This window comes from Anastrepha obliqua, chromosome 2 (genome assembly GCF_027943255.1).
Source record: "Anastrepha obliqua isolate idAnaObli1 chromosome 2, idAnaObli1_1.0, whole genome shotgun sequence".
NCBI lineage: Eukaryota > Metazoa > Arthropoda > Insecta > Diptera > Tephritidae > Anastrepha > Anastrepha obliqua.
Genome location: NC_072893.1, coordinates 100410686 through 100420228, shown reverse-complemented (window position 1 = coordinate 100420228; position 9543 = coordinate 100410686). Strand labels below are relative to the sequence as shown.

The window sequence follows — 9543 nt, the reverse complement described above, 5'->3', positions numbered from 1 at the left end:
TATTAGAAGATAAATTTAGTTTTAAGACTCATAGAACGGCAGGATTCTAAGATATAAAAGGTACAGCAGGCTGGTCAGTTATAACTTCTTCTTCTTAACTGGCGCGATAACCGCCTACGCCATTTTGGCCGTGCTTAGCAAATCGCGTCAATCGTTTGTTTCTCGTGATAACCTACCCCTGATTTTTCCAACGCAGGGAGACCTTCCACTTCCTTTGCTACCACTAGCTGCTCATTTGTAACTACATATATATATAATTGGCGCGTACACTTCTGTTAGTTGTTTATGCGAGCTCCTCCTCCTATATGTGTTGTGCGTCTTGGTGTTTTTCCACAAATGAAAGCCGACTCCGAAAGGCAAATGTTTTGTATGAAGAGCTTTTTCATAGCAGAAATTCACTTGGAGGTTTGCCATTGCCTGCCGAAGGGCGACCTTTATTAGAAAAAACCTTTTCTTCATTTTATTATTATCGAAATAATAAAGGGTATTAAAGAAACAATTTTCTAAAACTTACTTGTTCGTGGCAAGAAAGAGAGTAACTTGCCAAACCAATGAGAAGAATTTGATACAGACCAAAAATTGTTTTAAAGTATTAGATTCCCGAAAAGCTGGCCGCTATGAATTGTACAAAACAACTGTGAACATTTTTGTGCAGCATTTTCAGAATCTAATCTCGCAATAGATGGGTCTTTTCCGTCTCTTTTGTGGGAAAGAGCAAAAAACAGTCATAACCGCGAAATATAATGGGTTAAATTAACTACAGGGTGCGTCATCTTTTATGTCGGTATGTAAACGCTGAATAACTTTGTCATTTACCAACTGATCGACTTCAACATACATGTTTTCGATACGTCAATTCAGTACAATTTCAACCATGGATCGCTTTACACCGAAAGAACGCGCTGAAATAGTGACGCTATACATCGAAAATAGTCGTTCTATTGTTTTAACTCAACGCGCATATCGCAAAAAGTATCGCGGCAAACAGTTCATCAACGACCAAGACGTTCCAATGAACTTGTTGAAGCAGAGAGGGAGAGCGTTGTTCAGGAGCCAACAGTGTCGTATCGTCGTCGGCGTCACTAAAACCACAATGCGGCGCATTTGAAAGGATGATTTGTTGTTTCCGTATAAAGTGCAATTAACACAAAGAATATTGCCGACAGACCATTCACGTCGCTTGGAATACGGCCAAACAGTCGCTCGAATGGGTCACACTGAACCCAATTTTTGGAAGCAAATTTTAATGACTGACGAGGCATATTTTAACCTCTGTGGCAGCGTGAATAAATAAAATTGCCGCATTTGGGGAACTGAGAATCCACACGAAATCCATGAAAAACAATTGCATGACCGGAAAGTAACTGTTTGGGCCGGCATTTGCGCTAAAACCATCATTGGGCCATATTTTTACCGAGAAAACGAAACGGTCGATGGAAACCGATATCGATGGATGTTGGCTCATTATGTCTGCCCGCAAATGCGAGAAATGTTTAGACTGTTACTAGTTTCAACAACGCCATGCGCCATGTCACACTGCAAGTGCAACAATTGAATTTCTGCAACGAAAATTCCCCGGACGTCTAGTGTCAAAAAGAGGCGACATCGACTGCCCCCCAGACCTGACTTGAACAAACCAAATAAAAAAAAAAAAATATTTGCCACAAAATTCTATAATAAGTATCTTAATACACCAAAACTTAAATTTTAACTTAAACGGCAGGAATAAGATAATGCAGAAAATTTAATTTCGTTAAGTCTGCGTACACCTTACAAATATTTTTAAATTGAACACACAGTATTAATTTATAGTTGAAAACATATAATATTTGATTTATTTATTCTTTCATTACATTCTTAAATTACAAAATCAAAAGAAAATAACAAGATTCCCTCATTGTTTACATAACGGTAAGTAATTTCAGCAACATTTAAATATGGCAACAGGAAGGCTGAGTACAGTATTAAAACATAAGAAAAGCTTTATAAATAATATACAAAAACTGGAAAATTCATATTTTGTTGGATAGTCACGATAGTTAAGGACTTCACTCAATCTATTTGGCATTGAATTTACTAACTACTCTGTTTCCTCAGTTGTAATCTTCGCCTATTCTGCCCGCATAACACTTCGCATTTAAAACAATTTTTTTTATACTATCCGTTACGACAACACTTAAACTTATTTTTATCAGAAACGGCGCAAATAGGTACGCAAATGTTTATTCTTTGTTAAAGGTACATCTTCAGGTGGCAGCGGTTTAGTTATTTTTGCGGTGGGTCCTCTAATTTTTCCCCTGATGAAGATTCTTCTCTCTTCTCTGGTATTATATCAGCAATTAAACAGTGGCAATATATAATTTAAAACGTATTATTTATACTTATATATTTATATTTTTAATAGAAAACCTATAGAAAGACACTATTCGCTATGTCTACTCTTCCCATACATTGGTTGTACCCGCATGTTGGCAATCAATGTTAATGTACTTTTTGCTCACTTTATCCCATCAAAGAGGCTATCCATCCACTTGACAACACACATTTCTCATCTTCCGTTACGAATTCTTTGTAGCTATCTCGTCCCTTTTTAATGGAGTTTTGTCTTTTGATAGTTTTGATCGAAATTCCGTATGCTCTTTTATTCAACAAATGCTCCAAAATATTTATAGATTCAATGAACAACAATACGTTTAAAATTGGACATTGAAATTTATGAAACGCCCGACCTCATATTACAAATATATAAATTATAAAATAAACACAAAAGTACAAGAAAAGATAAATCAACTAACGGAAAAGTTAACAATATTATTAAAAACTCAAAAGCTCAGCGTAGGTTGAAACTACATATTTGTAGGTATTTGCTACTTGCAAGAAATAGGATCATTATTATTTAAACATTATTGATAAATATTTTACATTTTTTAATATATAATAATTAAATATCCTAAGCTTGTAAGAAAATTCCTATTTTTCCTATTCAATACCCAGCCTCCTAACCATCCCACCACCACCTCAAGTTTTAGCGATTGGGAATTGCATCGCAACACTAAGGTCAACATTTTGCAAAGGGTTACCAAATCCAAGCACTCGCCCTAGCCGCCTTCAACCAATTACGGTGGTCGATGATGTCATAGTCATTGTTAACGATAATAAAAACGCCCCAGTTACACAAGTCGTCAAAGCGGCATTCCAAGAGCTCGAATGGGATGTCCATCAGCCCCCGCCGTATTCTCCGCACATTGCACGGAAATATAAAAATATAGTTGTTTTTAATTTGTAGTCTGTGAGACGAGTGATTAGTAACAGAGTAACACAGATTTGAGTTTGATAATCTAGGATTAAACTGTACACATTCTACATTGGACATCCATTTCAATATTTCATTTCACACACCGACATACCTGCATGGGTGGACTCGGTCTCGACCCAACCGACAAATATGCAATATATATACGCGTATACATATGTATGTATGTACATATATACATAAGAATCTCCATATAAGAATAAAATGTTTTACAATTTATACTTATTATTTTAGCATACAATTTATAATCTGCCGAAACAATTTTTTAGCGATTTAAGAATTGTACAACCAAATTTTTAAATTTTTCAGGCTGATCGAAATGTACTAAATGACCCGCATCAAGCCAATGTAGCTCCGCATTAGGAAAAATTTGTTTAATTTGCGGCCAACTCTTTGGGCTGTAGAGAAAAGTAAACATATTTACGTTTGTTAAAACCAATAATTATATATATTCCTTTACTCAACAAAATTCGACTGATTTCCGCAGATGAACATCACTTCTCCTTCGAAAGGAGGCACATTTTTCACATGACTCAGAAAATCATCAAATAATCTCAAATTCTTGTGAAGGGTGTTAACATTTGGAATCCAATGAAATCTGAAAAATAAATATATGAATAAACAATCTCGTTAGAATACAAATTAAAATAAATCATGAATAAATAAGGTTTTTCTCGAAAGGCCAATTCCGTATTTCTCTATGTCACCGATTACTTCAATATATCAAGCAAAAAAAGAGCAGTCTTAATTAATAACCGACTGGACTCGATTCGAGTTTCCAAATCTCTTTTTTTTGCAAGAGCAATTTAAGCAGCATTGAACAAAAAAGTTCACATCACAATGAGAAGCGCCACGTGAAAGTTTTTATGGTATATACAGGACATTCATATTTTCCCTGCACGGTGTGCATAATGGTGACCCAAAATTCGATACTGGCGGCCGCCGTAGCCGAATGGGTTGGTGCGTGACTACCATTCGGAATTCACAGAGAGAAAGTCGGTTCGAATCTCGATGAAACACAAAAATTAATTAAAACATTTTTCTAATAGCGGTCGCCCCGCGGCAGGCAATGGCAAACCTCCGAATGTATTTCTGCCATTAAAAAGCTCCTCATAAAAATATCTGCCGTTCAGAGTCGGCTTGAAACTGTAGGTCCCTCCATTTGTGGAACAACAGCAAGACGCAAACCAGAAATAGGAGGAGGAGCTCGGCCAAACACCCAAAAATGGTGTACGCGCCAATTATATATATATATATAATTCGATATTGGGTGTTTTTTAAAAAGCTTGAAAACTTAAAATGATAATAAAAAACAGAAATATTGTTGGAATGATTTTTTTTAATTATAATCTGGACGATAATTTCATGGCATTTATTTTTTGATAATGATATCCGACATATGTCTGCCCCGGCTACGAATTAAATGCCTTTTTCGATCAGTCCAATAAATCGGTTGTCAAGCACGTTGTATTGTAAGTTCCGTCGTCTTCCAAAAATTCGGTAAACATGGCTCGATAGCGCTCGCCATTCCCCGTACCGAAGCCCTTTCTCATTTCAAAATAAGGACCGATGGAGATGGCAGCGTGTCAGCCACACCTAAAATGGACGAAGTACTCTATGAACTTCACGAAGATAAAGTAAATTTCCACAATTTTAAGCGTTGTTCTGGCATTAAACGATACATGATGACTTGCCAAACCTTACTTAACAGAATTATCAACACAATTTGGCATCCTCAGCATAGTTATCGATAGTTCTCATGCAGCTAAAAAACACCCAATATATAAAAAATACAAGTTGTTAAAGGAAAATTAATAACTAAAATATAATTTAAATGGTTTTTGTGTTGCATTATACATACTCTCCATTGTCTCGTTTTTTCAAATTCATTAATATAAAATCAACAGTTGCTTGATTTCGAACCGCGTCTTTTATTTGATTTTCAGCTATTTTTCTCCCTTGACTCAAAGAATGCTTCACAGGTATATCAATACTTTCCATGGCTTGGAATATTCTTTCCATTTGATCAAAATCTCGTGGTACTGATATAGGAGATATATCTATAACAATTACTCTCTCCACTAAGTCAGGCTGTGAAGTAATATAAAAGAAACGCATATACTATATGTCCCTGGAATTCCTTCATTGGAAGTCTAGAATACTAACATGTTTTAAAGTTAAGTGCATCATCGCTCTGCCTCCCATACTATGCCCCATCAGACATGTCTTCGCAATTCCTTTATTTTTCATTAATTTGATAATATCTACAGCCATATGCGCTGAACTGTGTTCAGGCGTGTGAGGACTGTCACCATGATTTCTGGCATCTACGGTGAATATCTGTAAAAAAAGGAGATCTAAGCACTTAAGGTTTAAAAATAATGAGCTCCAAATTCACTGTCGAAACAATATCTACATTATGCCATATTTTCATTCAATCATGAGCTTTTAAAAAAGAAATAGGTATATTTAAAGACTCGAATAATTCGAAGTACGCGGGTAAGTAAATGTCAAACTTCTAATAGCAGAGTTGCAATAAAATGTTCATTTAAAAAAACATGTCAACCTAATCAAAATCAGACCTTCCCATAATTATCCCGATAGACAAACCTGCTGATTTTATTTCCACGAATCACCGTTCATATATTGACTTTAAGAAGAACTTTTTCTTGATATATACCATAAGTTAACAATTTAAATTGCATTTTTATTTGCTTTGATCGTTTTCATTCTGTGGGCATTTTTGTGCAAAGTCTTCGAACATGTACTCAGTTTTGCTCCCCACTGTATATGGATGTATAAACAAGCAAATCAAATATTAATAATAGTGAAAATTTGGAATTAAAAATCGCGCGATTTCACTTCTGCTTGTTGAAATAATCAAAATAGGAGAATTCTTGGTCAATTTTACAAATTTTGAAATCAAATAACTTAAAAACTATAACCCCGCGCCAGGTGAGGTTTTCACTTTTAGTAAGTAAAATACCCCCTTTACAATCCTTTATTCTAATTCATGGGGCACCATATGGAAATTTTCCCATTTTTTGTAATGACCTAACACTCGTAATTTCCTTGTTACCAATAACTCCGGAAAGCGATTGCGCAACATGGTCACACTTTGGTAAACGTTTCATCTGTCTGAACATATCAATCTTACCATTCTATCCACCTTATTCTCTAAGGCACGAGCAACACTTTTCCAATTTCTTTGTGAACCAAGAAGGCCGTGCATAATTATCAGCGGGGAAGCTTTTCGATTATTTTCACCGTATATTGTGTACGACATTTCTACCCCACTTATGTTTGAAAATAAACACACGTTTAACGGAGTATAAAAACATACTGCTTTTCCACGCTTTGCCAAGAATTTGAAGGCCATTTAACCAACTATAATAACTAAAAAGTTAATGTGTAATAATAATACATCGACATATGTATATAGTAATTCTACCGAAACATCGATATTCTCTTAATGGACGTCATAGATAATATGGACGTTCTCCAAACGTTCTTTCAAATAATCGAAGTAAGAATTAATCGAAATCTAACATTCCTGACTATTATGTCAAAAGAGTGGTAACAAACGAATTTACCCTTTGTGATACATACTAGGTTGTTCAATAAGTTTTGCGGTTCGATAAGAGAAGGCATTGCTATAAATAAATTTTGTTATAATAGTACTGTCTTCATATGAACGTATGTGAAGTTTCATTTCAATCTGTCAATCAGCAAATCATTTAGTACCGACGTGTCAATATTTTCTAGAATGGAAAAATCAGGTATCGTGAAGAGATTGAATTTTTATTTTTGAAAGGTTTAAAAATAAAAAAATTTATGAAGGAATGTTCAAAGTGTATAAGGACTTTTTGCGCTCAATTACTATAATAGAAATATGGGGTGCTAAATTTAAACGTGGTCGTACAAGCCTTGAAGACGATCCAAGTCGAGGACGCCCATGTAGCAACAACAGCAGAAATCGTAGAAAAAATATAGGAAATCGTATTGGAAAATGGTCAAGTGACTGAAAGAGATTTAGTAGAAGCCCTAGACATCTCATTGGGCAATGTAAAGAGAATATTGACTGAAGTATTGGGTTTCAGAAAGCTGTGTCCACAATGAGTGCCGCATTCGCTAAAAATGGAACAAAAACACGTTTGAATGCGACATTCTCAGCAACATTTTGAGCGTTACATCGTATTCCTATAAATATCTGGCGCTGTATCTTCTCCACGAAATTTGCTGTTTCTTTCGCATACGCCAAATGTGCCAACTGCTAAATCTCTGTTTCATATTCCTGCAAGCTCTCATTTGTCGTCTGGCAGCGTCTCGTCAGTTCCATCTGGAATATTTGTTGCCTGTGGTCACTCCCATGACAACTTTATATTTCTCCCATCAAACTTTCATAGTTCCCCGATCGGCTTCTGAAACTACCTGCAGTACTTCAACGGCGGAATCCTTAAGCGAGACAACCAATGCCGCAACTTTGTTTGAAGTACTCCAGTGATTTGTTGTTGCTGCTGTTTCGAACTGGTGCTTAAATATCGGGAGTGGTACAGTGACCTCGAATGATGGTGCTTTTACTTTCGGACTGCTGATTAACATATTCGAACGATTCAATTGCAATTCACAGAGGCGAGTCTTCACTGCATCTATCTCAGCTTCAAACGTTTCTAGTTGCGACTGTGTCTTCTCTGCTTCTAACTTGGATATACTCATGTCCTGTTTCTCCAGCTGCACATATATCTTTGACGACAACTCGGCTGACACTCGGTTCCGAAAATTTCACCGTTCGCAACAATATTATAAATTTCCTGATTTTTTTGGTGGAAATAATCGCTCGAATGTGTCCACAATCCGAGGTTGGTGAAAAAATTTCCGGAAACTAGCGCTGTCGATGGTAGAAAGAGCACTGCCACACCAAATCGAACGTTCTGTTCAGAATATTGCTGCTGTAGTGGAAAGTGTGTCTGAACACTTTTCAATATCGATATCTTGACGTTATTTTTTAAGAGCTAAGTGGCGGCCGCCGTAGACGAATGGGTTGGTGCATGACTACCATTCGGATTTCAGAGAGAGAACGTTGGTTCGAACTACGTATGAAAATAAAGAAAGACGTTTTTTCTAATAGCGGTCGCCCCTCGGCAGGCAATGGCAAACCTACGAGTGTATTTCTGCCATGAAAAAGTTCCTCACAAAAAAATATCTGCCGTTCGGAGTCGACTTAAAACTGTAGGTCCCTCCATTTGTGGAACAACATCAAGACGCACATCACAAACAGGAAGAGGAGCTCGGCCAAACACCCAAAAAGGGAGTACGCACGATTGAAACCAGAACCGATTACTTTCTCGAAGCCACCTTGGATCGTGTCACCACAAGGGGTGAGCGAGTAGTTGCGAAGGGGTGATACCATTTGAGGTACAATCTGCTTGTTTACGCTCGGATGCGACGTGCCTTTACTGTGCTGATGTTAATACTTCTTGTACGTCAGCGACGCGATTCGCCAAGAACACCGACCAGCGGCTTGGAATTTCTTGCAACCATGCTACAACAACCATAGTCTCGGTCCACACACATAGTCTTTCGAACTTCTAACCAAAGCTTGATTGAATCCTCCGAACCCACTTCGCACCCAGATGAGCTGCACAGTGTTCTAAGCGCCATAATGAGGTAGTTTTCATGACTGCGACCCTTGTTTTGGCTGGCTCCATGTGCCCCAGGTCGATAAGCTCTCGTATAACCTTGCTGTACTCGTTATGAAGGTGTTCGTGGGTGGTGAATTGTCTTTCCATTCGAATCAAAGCGCGAACTGCTGCATGTCTCGATACCCCAATCACCACTTTTTTTCTAAGAGACAAGCCTACGATGCAATGACCATCTTCAGCACGCTGGGTGGCATTGTCAAATAATTTCTCACAATAAAGCTCTTCAGGCGCGTAAAATATTCTCGGCGGCAAATCTTCAAGTTCCCAGAACTTGCTAGAAGTTCCGTTAGCTTGGTGTCACAGTGTAGCATTGAAATTGACACAGGATGCCTTTTTGAAGAAGTATCGTTTATAAACAGCACCCAAACCAAGCGCGTTGTTCTGCGTTCTTTGTTTTTTGGTGGATGAGGTAGGGTTCAAAATGCCTTCGCATTTACAGCGACCGTCGTCTACTGCGTTGTGTGGTTTGGCCACTTAAACGATCCCTCCTCTCTTTCTGGGGAGACACCCTTCCCGGAACTGCTTTCT

General features: G+C 37.4%; 1 protein-coding gene across 3 annotated transcripts; it reads right to left on the bottom strand.

Annotated features, from left to right (window-relative positions):
- Positions 1-1805: 1805 nt before the first annotated feature.
- Positions 1806-6780, bottom strand: LOC129237723 (protein ABHD11). 3 transcript variants are annotated; one of them, XR_008581770.1, is made up of 6 exons: positions 6471-6779; positions 5480-5653; positions 5175-5404; positions 3774-3911; positions 3408-3711; positions 1806-3349 (listed from the first exon to the last, which is right to left on the bottom strand). XR_008581770.1 is itself a non-coding variant. In XM_054872630.1 (5 exons), exons 1-5 carry the CDS (start codon positions 6690-6692, stop codon positions 3579-3581), a joined length of 897 nt encoding a protein of 298 aa, XP_054728605.1. In that variant the 5' UTR covers positions 6693-6779; the 3' UTR covers positions 1806-3578. The 3 variants fall into 3 exon arrangements, 2 of the variants coding, with proteins under 2 accessions (XP_054728605.1, XP_054728607.1); XM_054872630.1 differs by having other exon boundaries at positions 1806-3711; XM_054872632.1 differs by lacking the exon at positions 1806-3349 and having other exon boundaries at positions 3519-3711; positions 3779-3911; positions 6471-6780.
- Positions 6781-9543: the final 2763 nt, after the last annotated feature.

What these genes read in the sequence shown, in the direction of transcription:
- LOC129237723 (XM_054872630.1), bottom strand. Translation starts at nt 6,692, where the DNA reads ATGGCCTTCAAATTCTTGGCAAAGCGTGGAAAAGCAGTATGTTTTTAT. An exon ending in TGCACTTAACTTTAAAACAT is followed by an intron (nt 5,405 to 5,479) that starts GTTAGTATTCTA and finishes ATTACTTCACAG; the next exon opens with CCTGACTTAGTGGAGAGAGT. An exon ending in AAAAAACGAGACAATGGAGA is followed by an intron (nt 3,912 to 5,174) that starts GTATGTATAATG and finishes TTTATTTTTCAG; the next exon opens with ATTTCATTGGATTCCAAATG.